The 14,828-nt window shown below is 41.2% G+C and overlaps 1 protein-coding gene across 1 annotated transcript in view; it reads right to left on the bottom strand.

Moving 5' to 3' along the window:
* Nucleotides 1–14,828, bottom strand: part of GABRA5 (gamma-aminobutyric acid type A receptor subunit alpha5) — an 80,568-nt gene that overhangs the window by 423 nt on the left and 65,317 nt on the right. The window contains exons 6-8 of the mRNA XM_088145008.1: nt 9,372–9,515; nt 2,306–2,458; nt 885–1,096 (exon numbers count right to left, since the gene is read on the bottom strand). Of these exons, the coding sequence (XP_088001134.1) occupies nt 885–1,096; nt 2,306–2,458; nt 9,372–9,515 (509 nt within the window). The remainder of the gene's footprint in view (nt 1–884; nt 1,097–2,305; nt 2,459–9,371; nt 9,516–14,828) is intronic.

The raw sequence follows: 14,828 nt of genomic DNA on the forward strand, positions 1-14,828 counted from the left end.
TACTAGAATATTTGATTGGATCATTTTGAGTGTAATTTACAAGGTCCTAGTTTATTAAATGGGTAAACCTATTTCCATTCTGCTAGCATAATGGTGGCACAGTCTGTAAGAATGGTTTCATAAAGACACATTTTTACATGGAGGGTTAGTGACAGAATCGTTGCCATTCTGGTTACATGGGAAGCAGGTTTTTAACACACTGTTAAATGCGCTTTGAGAATGGTTTGTCAGGTTGGGGATGAAGGATTTATCTTAGCAATTAAATCCAGAAAGAATAAAAGAGAAAGTTCTTTTTTACCATCCATTAGGTGTGGAATCTCCTTTCAGAACATAAGTTATGTTACTTCAGCTTCCCACTGCTCTTATTAAACATTTGGGTTGAGTCTCTTGGTCCTCAACTCCATATGAAACCAAGTCTAAGAACATGGGATTGCTTTTGTTCATATTGTTGCCCTAACTTCTCATTTCCCTTTCTTTTGGCTTCCTGCTCTTTCCCTTCCCCCAATGCAAGCCAGGATCCATCGATTGTTTGTGCCCTCCATAAAATCCTCCATGGACTTTTCTTGCTACTGTATATAATATAAAGTATGCCCTGTTTTGTTTTGTCTCTTTACTTCTCATGGTTTATTAGAATGCAAATACACAATTTGCAGTCACCAGTGGCTAAAAAACCATGGAACCACTGAGAGCAGCAGATATGTTCATTCAGTTAACGGTATAATATAACAATGAGGACAACCCATAATCCAGAAAGGGGCGGTGGAAGAATGTAAATATCAGAACAGGCCATGGAGAAAAAAATCCAACAGGATAGCTACAAAACTTGTGACATTCCGCTTCCCCCCAATATTTAATAAACTACTTCAAGGAATTGTAGTAGCCACCTTCTTTTTTGCAGCCTCCAAAGCTTTTTTGCCATCCCAGGCCCAGCTTCTTTTGGTAAAATAGTTGACCGTGGCAAATTCAATCAGGGCAGAAAAGACAAAGGCATAGCACACAGCTATAAACCAATCCATCGCAGTAGCATAAGCCACTTTGGGTAGAGAGTTACGGGCACTGATGCTTAAGGTTGTCATTGTAAGAACTGTAGTCACTCCTTTAAAAACAAGAGAGAGAAAGAGATATTTAGAAGTTACCCTAAAATGTGTAAGGTCTAAAACTTTTTCAGAGGGGTCACCTTCAAAGTGAATGTGTAGAGGGAACAGGGAATGACCTTGAAGGACAGTGGAAGGATCCACTACCAAAACAATGATCAGGTAAGTGTGGTTTAAGTCCATCCCAAGAAACTAATCTGAGAAAACGCCTCAACTGGACCCCTCTCTAATTCACATAAAACTAAAGTGAAGGAGGAGGGAAGCACAGTCAGACTTGCAAGATTCTGTTACTACAGCTGTTCTAATAAAAATAGCTTTAGGTCAGCATGGTGTCTATTCTTAGTCTAGTCTACCCTATCGGGCAGACAGAATGCTTCCTATTATGTATTAACCTGTCCCCTTGGAAGGATTAGATGCCTTGCCTGAAGTATCCAAGGACAGCATTGTATTTAAATAGATGCAGTCACATGGAAAAAAGAAGGTAGGAATTCTGGGATTTGCTCCAATATAACTGGAGGGCACTTACTTGAAAGAGATTGACCTGGGTGATCTGTAGACAGTTAACTGTACAAAAGAGACCACAGAAAAGGAAGGGAGGTGACCCTGCATAGTTGAAACTTGCATTATCACTTCTGTAACCTGGTTGTTGGATTGTATACCTGAAATTTGGCCTTACTGATAGCTAGACTTCCTAAGTAACCTACACTGAACTACAGACTGATTGATATAGATCAGTGTTTTTCAACCTTGGCAACTTTAAGATGTGTGGACTTCAACTTCCAGAATTCCCCAGCCAGCATGCTGGCTGTGGAATTCTGGAAGTTAAAGTCCACACATCTTAAAGTTGCTAAGGTTGAAAAACACTGATATAGATTATCCTTTTGTTAACACTGCATGCTATTTTACAATACCTATATTGTTCTATGTTCCAATTTCTTTATGAAGGAAAAAAAAGGCAGGTAAAGTATTGGACATGAATTGATTTACAGTATTAGAGTTACTTCTCATTTTGTATCCTGCTTGGAGGGGGAAGGAGGAGGAAGCGATAAAGTGCCTGGGATTGGATATAGGTGCAGGGGGAATCTGCCGGCAGGAAGAAGTAAGCATTTGCCTCCTTCCTGGGAGATTCCCCTGCATTCCTATTGCAAAGGAAGGTAGGCTTTGCAAATCCTAGAATAAAGGCTCGCTTAAGGAAGAAGGAGAATACTTACCAAAGACTGTTCGAGCAGGGACAGATTCTCTGTTTAACCAAAACGATACTTGGGATAAGATTACTGTCATAATGCAAGGAAGGTAAGTCTGGATGACAAAATAACCAATCTTCCTTTTCAGATGAAAGTGTGCTCTCATTATAGTGTATTCCCCTAAGCAGGAAAAGATGAAGATGTGTCTTAGCAAGAAAAAAACAGAATAATAACTCCTTCCATTTAAGTAGTTTCTCCACAAACCACTTCAGGAGCACTAGAATAGCCCAAACCGAATGTTGATTTGAGGATGTGTATCATCAGCCACTAAGCTGCATGCTAGCAAATGGCTGGGGAACTGGAGATTGATTCACAAAATCTGTTTTTCCCCTCCCCAGAGGTTAAACCTCTATACCTGAACTTATTTCTGAGCCTTGAAGTCACAGACCTTGTATCCAAGCTTGATAAATAATCCACACCAGAGGCTCTAACTTGCTACTTGCACATTTGTCAACAAGAACACTGACTTCTCAACCTACTGTACATGTTACAGCCCACTGCTGAGACTGCAGGGAAGGCTTTCACGAAAGAGCTTCCTTAAATGAGGATGCCATATGGATTATTTATGATGGAAGACAACACAGCTCACGTAGAGTCTTTACGCCACTGTAGCACATTCCTAGCAGTAAGCCAATCAGTGCTGCTGGGATCTCTCTGCATGGGCAGAAGATCGTTGTGTTAGTGACTCTATATGTTAAGGCTCCCTGTAGATGTACTGCCCCAAGAAATCATTTCAAGGGCACCCATTTGAGAAACATGATGATTCCATGGAAAAGTTCTTTCTCTTATAATTGTATATCCCCATAGAATGCAGGCAGCTATTGTGAACCGATGGTAAAGGGAGCTAACTATTTAGAAACTTGTTCTCTAGTGCAGGTTCTGGAAGGCTGGATTAATCTCAATTATTTCTCTATGTCCAATAGTGGCAAGGAAATACAATGATATACCAGAGCTGGGCAAATATTTTCAAAGAGATGCTTTGCAATACAGGAAGGTAGTATTTCTTATTAGAAAATGGGAGAAAACCTCTTATGTAAATATTCTGTATCACACAGAGGAGGAGTCTTTGGTGGATCAGCAATTCTTGGGTTTTAACTGGCCCACTGGAGGACCACCCCTTCCCAGCCATTGCTGCTTTGGCTGCTGGAGAAAGAAGAACCTTACCTGGCAACTTTAAGTCAGTATTGTGTATATCCATTTATACACTATATAAATAAGGGAATAGGCTTCAGATTTGGCTTCTACCTCCAGGACCTCACAATGCTCTCCTCCTGGCAAGCTGCTTGGCTACAGGGGGTAAAATGCTGTGGATATGCTTAGGAGCCAGAGGGAAGTTGAAAAACCCAGCTGGCCAGCAAGAGAGGGGAGTTCAGGGTTGGTCAGGCCCTGGGTGAGGTGGATGCACTCACTTTCCCTGGTTGCCATTGGTTGCATCCACCAAAAAGTAGCCATGTGTAATGGGTGGTGAGAAGAACCTTGGGAGACAGGAGGAAGAGCTACAGCCTAGACAATGGTCTGATAAGAGAGATCTGAGTCCAGAGGACGAATGGGAGGAGAAAGTGTCTCAGAAGGGACCCTCCCTAGCTCTCTAGAAAGTAAAGGCAGGGGAGGGGGGAAGTGCTTTTAGACTTGCAAGATTACGTTACAATAAAGGTAGTATTAGCACTCATGGTTTTGGTTTCCTGTCTGGACTACCTCAAAGGGCTGACATCATGGAAAGGAAGGGTGGTCGGGCTTATGGTGGTGATAGTACCAGAGCTGGCTGCAACATTTAGCAGTCTGGTGATTGACACCAAGTCTGCTTTTCTACAGTTCACTGAAGGGGGGGGGGCATATTTACAACAGAGTTATGAAAGCACTACCACAGCCCTCAACAGCAGCATCAGTAACCACTTCAGGTGGTGATGGCAGCCTCATTTTGGAGGTATGGTAAGAGGAATGCTATGGAGACAGCACTTTACATGGGAGAAAACAAATTTTCAGGTCTGCCTGAATGAGCCCTCTCTGAATCATTAAAGAAGCCCCTTTGCTCTGAATATAGAGGCAGCTGGAAGCAGCAACATGCAAGTCTGGGGAAAAGATGCAGTTGCTTTAATAATATAAAGTGCTCTTGTGTTTTGTGAAGCACCTCTTTAAAAGCATTTGCAGCCCTACAATTTACAATGCTGTATAAGACAGACCTGTCCCACCCCCAAGCACACACTGATCCAATGACTGTTTAAACTCAGGTGCCATTCTTTTCTTTCCATGTAGTCTGGCTACAAATACATGGAGACAGAATTCTGATCATTGTCTTCGACATATGACCAGACATGGCTGCGTATAAGTGGGGACCTGCCATGAACAATATACTACAAATCATGACTTCTAATCATATTATGACTACAAATCATATTATGATAGAAGAGTACGTAATATCTCCACAACAGCATTAGATGTCTAAATTCCAAGAACAAGTATATAAAAGCTGCCTATTTAATGAAAATAAAATGTTTGGGTGAAACGGTCAATATGCTGGATCTACTGTATACTAAAATGTAAAAAATGTAAAAAACAGAAAACACATACACAAATACACATTCAGATCTTAATAGGACAAAAATATAAAATCTGACAGAACATGTGCTTTAGCACAGATGGGCACCTCAAGATTTTTCACAAGAAAGTATGTATTTAGGAAAGACATACATTAAAAATGGGAAAAGATCCATACAAAAAAATGCTTAAGACAAATTAAAATAAAGAACTGTATGTTGGGGTAGTTCTATTTTTAAAAAAGTGTACTTTATGGAAGGTCATCTATAGGAAGATATGCATATAAAGTGATTATTAGGAAAAGTTAAGCAGTATAATGTGGATTTTCCTGTTGTTTTTGTATCAATACTTCTGTGAAATAAGGCAACCACACCTAAAAACCTATGATCCTGATATTTTGTACTACAAATCCCATGAGCCCCATCCAGCCTGATCCAAGGATTATGGAAGTGATAATCCAAAACTCATCTCTAAGTCTGTATTTTACAAAATCACTCCTCTGTTGTAACAACATGATTCAAAAATTAGCAAGAAGGCCCAGGAATGTTCATCCATGTCAAGATATGCAGAATCACTTTTCTTCTTCTTTCTTAAAGCACCAGATTGTCCCAAACTGGTAGGGTCCCAAAATGGGACAGCATGTTTCCCAGCTGGACCAAGGGATACTGCATTAAAAGCTTCATGGTGCAAACTGATTTGTCTTTAGTTCTCAACCTGCAGCAAGTGGAAGACTGCTTCCAGAGGTGGTTCTCTCTAGCTGGACCAAGATGAAGATGTAGGGGTCGAACGTGGGAGGCAAAGTGAAAACAAAATGAGAAAATTCTCCTTATCTTATCTCTTTTTCTTTTTTGTGATTTTGTTCATGGATTGAAAAATATAAATTATATGCAGGTCTGTGACTGTAATAAATTGATTTGATTTGATTCAATATATATAAATTATAGGGCGGTTGTTTTAAATAAGAAATTGTAACAAAAAAATACGAGCAAAATACACAAACTGTATGTGTTATTTTTATATTCCTCAGCTTCAGAAAAGGAAATAACATCTTAGAAATCCTGATTACAGGCATCCCAAAAGCTTGCTAAAGACCAGAAAATCCTTAGCTGACTAATGCTTTCCCTGTAAAATCGGATTTTTGAATTTTGTTAATCCTCGGTTACAATCTGTGTCCTACTATTTGTGATCCATGCTGTATTCAGAGCTCAACCTGATCAGAGGTAACCTGGGACATTAGCAAAGTAAAATAGGAGGAGAAAAAACAAAGCTATAAAAAAAATCTCCTGATGTTGAGCACCTGCCATTCTTCAGGAAACTTCTGTGAAAGATAATTCCTGGATAAACTTCTGGATTTGTTCTCAGAATCTCTTCTGTTCCTTAGCGCAGGGTGAGCCAGCAGCCTTGATAAGCACTGCTAAGAACTGGATGAGTGCCTGGCCGTCTGGAGCATTCACTGTGGACATCTTGCTCTTAGAAAGCTTCTCCACACAGCTCCAGGAGATGCTTCAGGAAACCTTCTGGATTTTTCTCTTGGTGACTGTGAAAGTGAGAGGGGAGCTGCCATTCATTGCACAGAATAATGCTGCTATGATGGTGAACTGGTAAGAGATCCTTTGTGATGAACTTGTTTTACTGGTCAGTATTTTTTCCTCTGTAGAGATCTGGTCTTAGAATAACCTGCAATGGTTTCTTTCTCTCCCTCTCATTACCACTCATAAAAGAAAATTAGTGCTATAGCTTTTGATTCCTCAATTTCAGAGTGCTCTGTGGAATACAGGAAGGGAAGGGAGATATTGTGCTCTTAAGTCTGATTGTTTTAAGGTCACTGTGATGTTTACACCATCTCTCTCAATGCTTCTCCCCTCTCTTTTTATTTTTGCACTTTCGAGATTGTGTGGACTTTCTGAAAACCCAGCTGAGTTCTCAGGGGGCTGTCATTTTGGGAACAGTTTGTTCATTTATTGATTGTGCAGGCAAGACTTTAAGCACTGCCGCTCTTTAATCTTTTCAGACTCAAGGGGATGTGTGTGTGTGTGTACATGCATGCCTCTGGGTCTATTACGAATCACTTAAATATCTATTTTCTCTACAGAATAACAGGCAGCTGACCTCCTTTCTCCCCAAGTCTCAAATTAGCAGGGAACCCTGCTGGTGTGCTATGGGAGCCTGGGCCACAAATGGCAAATAAGTCCAGTGTTTTCTTGGGCTGCTCCATCAATCTATTGGCATTCCTTCAAAGCCCACAGAGGAAAACACAGCATGGAGCCACCTGATTCCAAGCTCTCAGCCAAGGGGCTTTGTCTCTAATTACCAGGATCCTTCATTCTCAGAAGCAGAATGAGCGTAAGCCGGCTCCTACGCCTCTTCTCTCCATCCCCTGTCTTTTTTCAAGCACGTTTCTCCAGAAATGGCAAGGAACAATTGCCTTGACATCCTCAAGTGGATGGCTTGGCTGGCATGAAGGCCTCTCGAGGGCTGTTGTGCTGCCGGGTTGAGCACATTTTCTTCCAGGTATGGCGAATGGGAATCCTAGCATCCTGTTCCCGGCACATGGTTTCCTAGACAGACCACAGAGCGAGGCAACAGCTGCCACTTTTTCCCTCCTCCTTTCTCCCAAAGTTTTTATTCAAGATATTGTTGAGGGGGCGGGAAGAAATTAATCTATAGATGCTTGCTTGGCTCCTGTAGGAAAATAAGCTAGTAGGAGACACAGCAGTTTATGCAACTGCAAAGGAGCCCTCCGCTCCTAGAGCCTCTTTCAAGCTTGGACAGTCTGTCTGCTTCACCCGTTTTATCCAGCAGAAAATATGTACTTTAGCAGAATGTAAGAGGCAGAGTTTTCCAGAGGCAAAGGAATACAGCGTCTGATGAATGTGTTTTTCAGCCAACAATCCATTTATGGGGCTAAAAACGGGGCAAGTTTAATAGGATCTGAGAATTGTTCTTTGTTCTTTTATTCTAGATGGCCTTAATTTTTCTTACGTCTAGGCATAATCCTATTGATTAAGTATAATAAAACCTTTTTATTTCCAATTAACCACCCTATCTATAGCTACCTTTGGGTACATTATCAAGCTTAAATCATTTTAGCATGTACTAATTAAATGACAACATCTATCAGGGCTGTGCAGCACTTCAGATCCAATTCCAAAAACACAGCACGGAGCTTGTGGTGATGTGAATGGAGAACCCATCTGCAGCCCTTTAAAACCATCCAGTTTTTTTCTCCGGGATCACAGAGCAGCTGCCAAGGGCAACTGCATATCCTGGAAAAGATGAAACTGCTTTAAAGAGTTATTTTCACGGTTCCTACAAATTTGGAATTGCATCCAAAGTAATGCATACCTTAATACCATGCATCTCAAAAAATGCAGTCAGCATGATGCATATCTCCTGTTTGTTTATTTCAATACAGTAATAACATGCAAATCAGACCATAATGCCCAGGGAATGTCACACTGTGCAATCGTGTTACAAATCTGTGTAGGTACAGGAAGCATAAACAGAGAATACGTGAAACCTATACTATGGGGATTGTATCATGGTTTTATTGAAATTTGAATCACAATCTGATTTCACGTTGGGGTAGGTGGATGATACACACGATTATCACCTGAACTCTGAGGTATCCCATGATAACTTGTACAGAGGAATGAAATATCCCAAGTCAAATGCCACTAACAGTTCTTCTGTGTCACCTTTCCTGTCACTACACCGTTCAGTGGTACCTGTTCAACAATTCAATTATGGCAGATAAAGTACGAATGGTGAAGTATTGCTTCTGTCACTTATCTGGATAGTCCTAAACAATAAAAACTGAGTGCCTGAAAAAATGCTTCTCCCTTTATTAATCTGCTGTAATCTGAGGATGGGACGGAAAGGAAAGGAAATTGCATTAAGTGATGACGCAAGATGGGCCCTTTGCTGTGCAAATGCCATGAATGTGATGTAGCTTACAAAACAAGCACAACTAATGCCAAATTGGCTGACTTTTCATGATTAAGTTTTATGAGTGATAAAATACTTACTTCTTTATTTATGTGTACCTGTATGCTACCTTGTCTAAAGATTCCAGGGAGCTAAATGCCATTTCACTTGGTACTTAGGAATGAATGACTATGGTAGCATTTGTGCTTTTGTTTTATCTACGGTTTATTGATTTTACTGAGGTAGATTTTTTTAAAAATGTTGTCTGTTTTATTATTTTGTTACCAGCCTAAGATAACTTCATCAATGGTATGAAAGAAATACGCAAATGTGAGGAATGAATGAAACAAGCTGGTCACAATTCTCCTTTCAAGTAAAACTCGAACATTCATGAAAATACTGAGGAAAATTCATTTTAGTTATCAATATTGGGCATACAGAAAGGGACACCAACCATACAGTGCAAACCAACCAATTGTAACTTATCTTGAAAATATGCCATCCCATTAGCAGGTTCCAGAAATGAACCTTAAACCTTTCCTTATTGAATACTACAATTCAGTTTTGCTACCTGTACTGGTACTGATGTTTTCAGAATCTACACTTTGTCCCATCAGGTGATATTGGTTAAGCCTAGAACCATCTTCTGCTACTACCACCGAATTTGCTGAGGTGTTAGTCCACACGTAGATCACTTCTGAATTGGGATAGGCATCTGGTTTAAAATAAATAAAGAAAAGGAAGAAAGGTTATGTTTGAACATTAATATTCATATACTGGACTTTTACCTAAAACGTCAGATTTAATTTCTGCCAAGATTCAGCTTCAAATTCTCTTGTCATTATTAAGATTCAGTCCCTGGATCTGTGAATTTATATACAAAAGGAGGATGTGCACTTCAACTAAAAATAGCTCTCATTTAACACGAAACAACAGAGAAGGGCTTTTTAAGGTACTTGGCCTATGTTCCCTCTCTCCTTTTTCTTTGGAAATCCAGCTTTGATTATTAACAGAAGCACTGAAATGCATTTGTGTCATACAACCTGCCTTAGGTCTCAGGATCCACAAGAACCCTATTTCCCTTTTTGTTCTGTGAGGTTCAATTACTATGAAACTTTATAGATGGAAATCAAAGACTAAGAAATAGTGATGTCCACAGATTCATTCATTAAGCCAACGTCTAAGAACAGCTCTAAATATTGCAAAAATCAGATACACCTCCATCACTACATTTCCCCCCCTACATGTACAGAACAGGCTGTGTTTATAATAATCTATGTATACACACACACACACACACACACACACACACACAAAGGGGGATTATTTCAGGGCAAAAGTAGAAATAATCAATACGCAATTAAATGAACAGATGTTGCGTCTGCAGATTGCGTGACCACGGCTGGCTCAGGTTGCGTGGTTTCTTTCTCTGCCATGTTACACCCACACATGTACACAATCTCTCTGAAAAGATGAGCTTCTGTAAGTGATTGTCTGACTACTGCAGCCTTATGTGGATATCACGGCATGAGTACAAGATGGTAAACAAAGACAGTTCACTACAGTCCTACGGTTGATGCTTGCCTCTTCTACCAGCCACTGCCCGCATCTTGCCTGCAGCACAGACTAGATCAGCTTGATCAGCCCATCAGCCATCTGAACGTCTTGGGTTGGCACCTGCCTGGCATTGCCAAAAGGGAAGCATTGTCAAGCACCATAAAACCCAGATTCTAGGCTGGATGTGTCTTAATGTGGCTGATCACAAATTATGCAATGTGAATGGCAGGAAAAGGCAAAAGACTGGCTCACATTATTAACTGTGGGAGCAGAGCCTTACAGTGGTCTGCCAGAGCCCTTCCTCCCTTTTTCCCCATGGATTTTGAGGCTGAATTGTTGGAGCACCCCTGTGCTCCTACTATAAAGGAAATACACTTTCCAAAGTGGACAATACACATTCATGTGTTTGACAAAAGAAAAAGAGAAAGTTGCAGGCGTGAGAGGAGGAAATAGGAAATGCCAGAACAGTCAACTTGCTGCAGGGTCCAGGGAATGACTGGAGATCTGGAAAAAGCAGGGCCTGCTTCAGATGCTCAACTGCAGAAAACTGACAGGAGTGGCAGAACCTGGAAACCATGCTATCTTCTCCAGAAGTGCCAACAGCGAACAGCTGGGAGATGCTAAATTCCCTCCAGCAGTTCGGGATAGCAGCTCCAGTACTTGGCTAAAAAGCTTAAAAACACCAGCCAGCCTGCCATGAAACCAGCCAAACACAGCGTGGCCAGAACTCAGGCTGCAAAGTTTCTCCACCATCTGCAGCAGGGAAAGTAGCTGAGCCCGGTAATTTACACAGGGGTAGGCATGCAAGAAAGGGGGGCGGGGAGGAGGCAAAGAAGTGGAGTTTATACAAGTCATAGAAGCGGTGGCAAAAAATCCTTAGAGGTAGATACATAACATATATAAAAATTATACCCATAGGCGCACAGCAATTTATAATGATAAGATTTAGAAATAAGTGGGTATCATTGGTTTTATTTAGAGTGGAATGGGTATTTTTGCATAGTAAACCCTCTGTGCAACAAAGGGAGAGAGAGAGAGAGAGAGAGAGAGAGAGAAAAATGATTCTCCTTATTTGCGGTCTTTACTATTCCCCCAAAAGAACCTATCACAGTGACCCATTTAGAAGAATTAAAATATTTCTAACATTGCACAAAACGTCAGCAACATTAAAGTATGAAAAAGATGCATAAATATTAATACTAGTGTTAACAGCCCAGGAATAGATATTTAAAAATAGTGACAATAGAAAGCTGTAAGAAAAAGGGAAAACAAGGAATCCCTGACAAGTTTCACACCATTTTATTTAAGATAGTGCAAACACTATTATATACACCACAAAGACAAAACAAGTACTCCATACTAATCTGGTAATTCTTGAAAAGAGTAACTGTTTAATGTGGCCCATCCACTGGGAAGCAGCTATTGACTGGGTATTTGCTTTCCTCATTCCTCCTCATTCCCTTTTCCTTTTATGTTGTCATCTGTTAGATTGCAAACCTCTTACCTTATATCTATAGTACAGGCTTACAAAAATGTAGGTGTTTAACAGGGGAGCATCAGTAAATAGCAACAGCATAAAAGACATATAAAAAGATGCAACTTGTAAGCATTTGATAGATACATTTCTTGGTTTTACACTGATATTATACCTTTCCATTTGGCCAATTAGCAATACGTAAGGCTGTACCCAACCCAGGAGTAGAGGGAAAAGTACAGTAAGTTTTGGTCTATAAGTAGATATATGTGCGAGTATTAATGGATTCATGTTTCACGATGGCTCAGAACAGTTGATGCAAAGAACTCCTGTATCATAAAATAATTAGGAAACACTTGTGAAATGGCTGGAGAAATGAAATCAAAACATTCCATCTGATGCCTTTGCCTTTTTTTATTCTGCGTTATCCTGCGAAGAAACAGATTTCCAGATGGTGTACAAGAACCACGTTGACTGGAACCACCTCCCGTCCTTGAGTTAGCAGAAACGTTTACTGCCCTAATCGCACTGCCCACACCCATGAGCTCTATTCAGCCTCAGGGATGGGCCTGGGAACAGCTGCTGGCCTTCCAGTTTTAACATGGGACAACATAAGGGCAGCAAGATTCCTTGGGCCTGGTTTTCCCTCAACCTGGTGTCATCTGCCAGGGAAAAACCCACCACCAGTTGCCATCCTTTACATGTGATGGGGAGGGCTTGGACAACGGTAGATCAGGGCCTCGAAAGGAGGCTTCAACCAACCTGCAAAGTGCCAGAGTGACAAGTCACTGGTCTGGAACTTCTCTGCATCAGTGAACTGTTACTTAGCTTTTTCTGAACACGGGTCTACTGACCATCTGCAAGTCTGTAAGGCCTATTTGTTTAAAAGTCTCCTAGTGCTCTTCCAGTAGAGTGGTAAAGCCATGTCCAAAAAATAGCCCAGCTGTTGGGTTGCACACATGATGAAGGGGCGCAGGCTGAAATGTGCAGTAGCTTTCTGGGAACTCTTTCCTACTCACCCTGCATCTCTCCCCCATTCACTGGTCAGGTGTGGCATGAATAAGGATGCGTGATCAGTGACTTGCAAGGGAATGTCAGTGTCCTGCAAGTGTCTGGCAGCCCCAGATCCAGTCTATGCCCCTTAGCTCTATCTCTGATCTGTAGTTCAGGCTAAAAGCAGAAACAAGCAAATTTCTTGTGAATAATCAATAATGCTGGAAAAAAATGAAGTGGCGGCTGTGACCTGCAGCACTCTGGGGTGCACAAAGCAATGTGCAAAATGGTGCTGGCTACCTCTGAAGTAAACAAAGTACAGCCATACAAAAGCAGTGGAAAAACTATAATGTGCTCATTCGGGACATAACCAACAAGAAACAATGGCAGCAACAGGGCTTCTTTCATGGTTTAAATAAATCATAGCGCTATCCTTTTTGTTTTTGTGTTTTTTTTTGTAGACAGGTCTAGTGCCCTTTTGCAATGCCATTAAGCACATTTTAAGACAAATCTGTAATTCTTCCAGAAGAGTGCAAAACACCTGAATATAAGGAGCCTGCATAATGGCCAGTCAAGACATCTGAGGGTGGCAAGTGTCTGGTCCTTCTGGAAGCCCAAGCCAAAATAAGCACGGAGAACCACACCCTGACACTGGAAGGGGGGCAGCCCACCTCCACAGCATAAAGCAAACAACAGAAGCTGGGCAGATTCAGTTCTCTGATCACATTATCATGATTGTAAATGGGGTATCGCAGAGGATGAACACGGAGTTGGAAGTGGACATTTGGCCCATCCAGCCCATGCTTTGCTCGGTACAGAATTTCCAAATTAAATGTGATGGACTGGAATGGAGGAAGGGGGGTGAAGACGGTGTTCTCGTCTCCAGAGCAACGCTCTGGAGATAAACGGAGAAAGCTGGCGCATCCCTAAACATTCCAGAAGATAGTGAATAGCTGTGCCTGGGAACTAGTGGTCAGTCTGAGAAGATTGATGTCAGGCCTAGCCCAAAGAACTCCTGGAGACCATGCAGGTTCAATCAGCAAGGTTTATTTGCCAGCACCTGTTTATAGAAATCTTCTCAGACTGACCAGCAGTTCCCAGGCACAAGTCTCTACTATCTTCTGGAATGTTTAAGGATGTGCCAGCTTTCTCCGCTTATCTCCAGAGCGTTGCTCTGGAGACGAGAGCACCCTCTTCACCCCCCTTCCTCCATTCCAGTCCATCACATTAAAGCACCCCAGACAGATGGCTGTCCAACCTGCGTTTGAACATACCCAGAGGTGTGGAGGTCACCATTTTTCTAGGCAATTAGTCCTGCTGTTAAACTACTCATTCTGTTAGAAAAGTTTCCCATCCTCCCCGCAACATTCAACTGTAATCTGCTTTTCTGTAAATTGACCACTTTTATGAACCCTATACCCTGGGATAACAGAGAACAAATCTTGACCTTCTTCTGTATTGGGATTGTGTAAAACAGTCCATGCACTCAACAGTCACTTTTGCGTGGTCTATGTCCAGACAAAAATACATGTTATGTCTAGTGATGGACCAGACTGAGAAAAATAGGTGAGCTGACTGGAGATGCTATGCTCAAATATAAAGACAAAATCAGTGTCTTTGACAAAGTAAGACAAGGTAAGGAAACACAGTAATGAAGCCAGGTGGTACTTATAGACTGTCCTCTTGAGTCTGTTTTTGAATATATGCAGCTATCAATGTCTATAGTTCCCTAGTTCCTCCTCTCCCTCTTTTTCTTTTCAAACTACTGTATATTCTGGTAGTTTGAAAGTCTCAGTCCCCAAGTAGAAGAGAAATAGTAATTTGCTAAGTGCAAACACATCCTCCCTCCACTTTTGTTCTTTGAGTGAGATGAAGAGTGCCTGAAATCTATGGAAATGTTATGCACGGAAAAATAAAAATGACATCAATAGGTGTCGTTACATGATAAAATTTTTCTTCAGCCTGCAGTGGCCTTGAGCACATTGGGTCAGTTCTTGAACAGTT

Source organism: Python bivittatus, unplaced genomic scaffold (assembly GCF_059951505.1).
Source record: "Python bivittatus isolate LINGU-HERP-01145 unplaced genomic scaffold, Pbiv_v1 ctg000350_np1212, whole genome shotgun sequence".
Taxonomy (NCBI): domain Eukaryota; kingdom Metazoa; phylum Chordata; class Lepidosauria; order Squamata; family Pythonidae; genus Python; species Python bivittatus.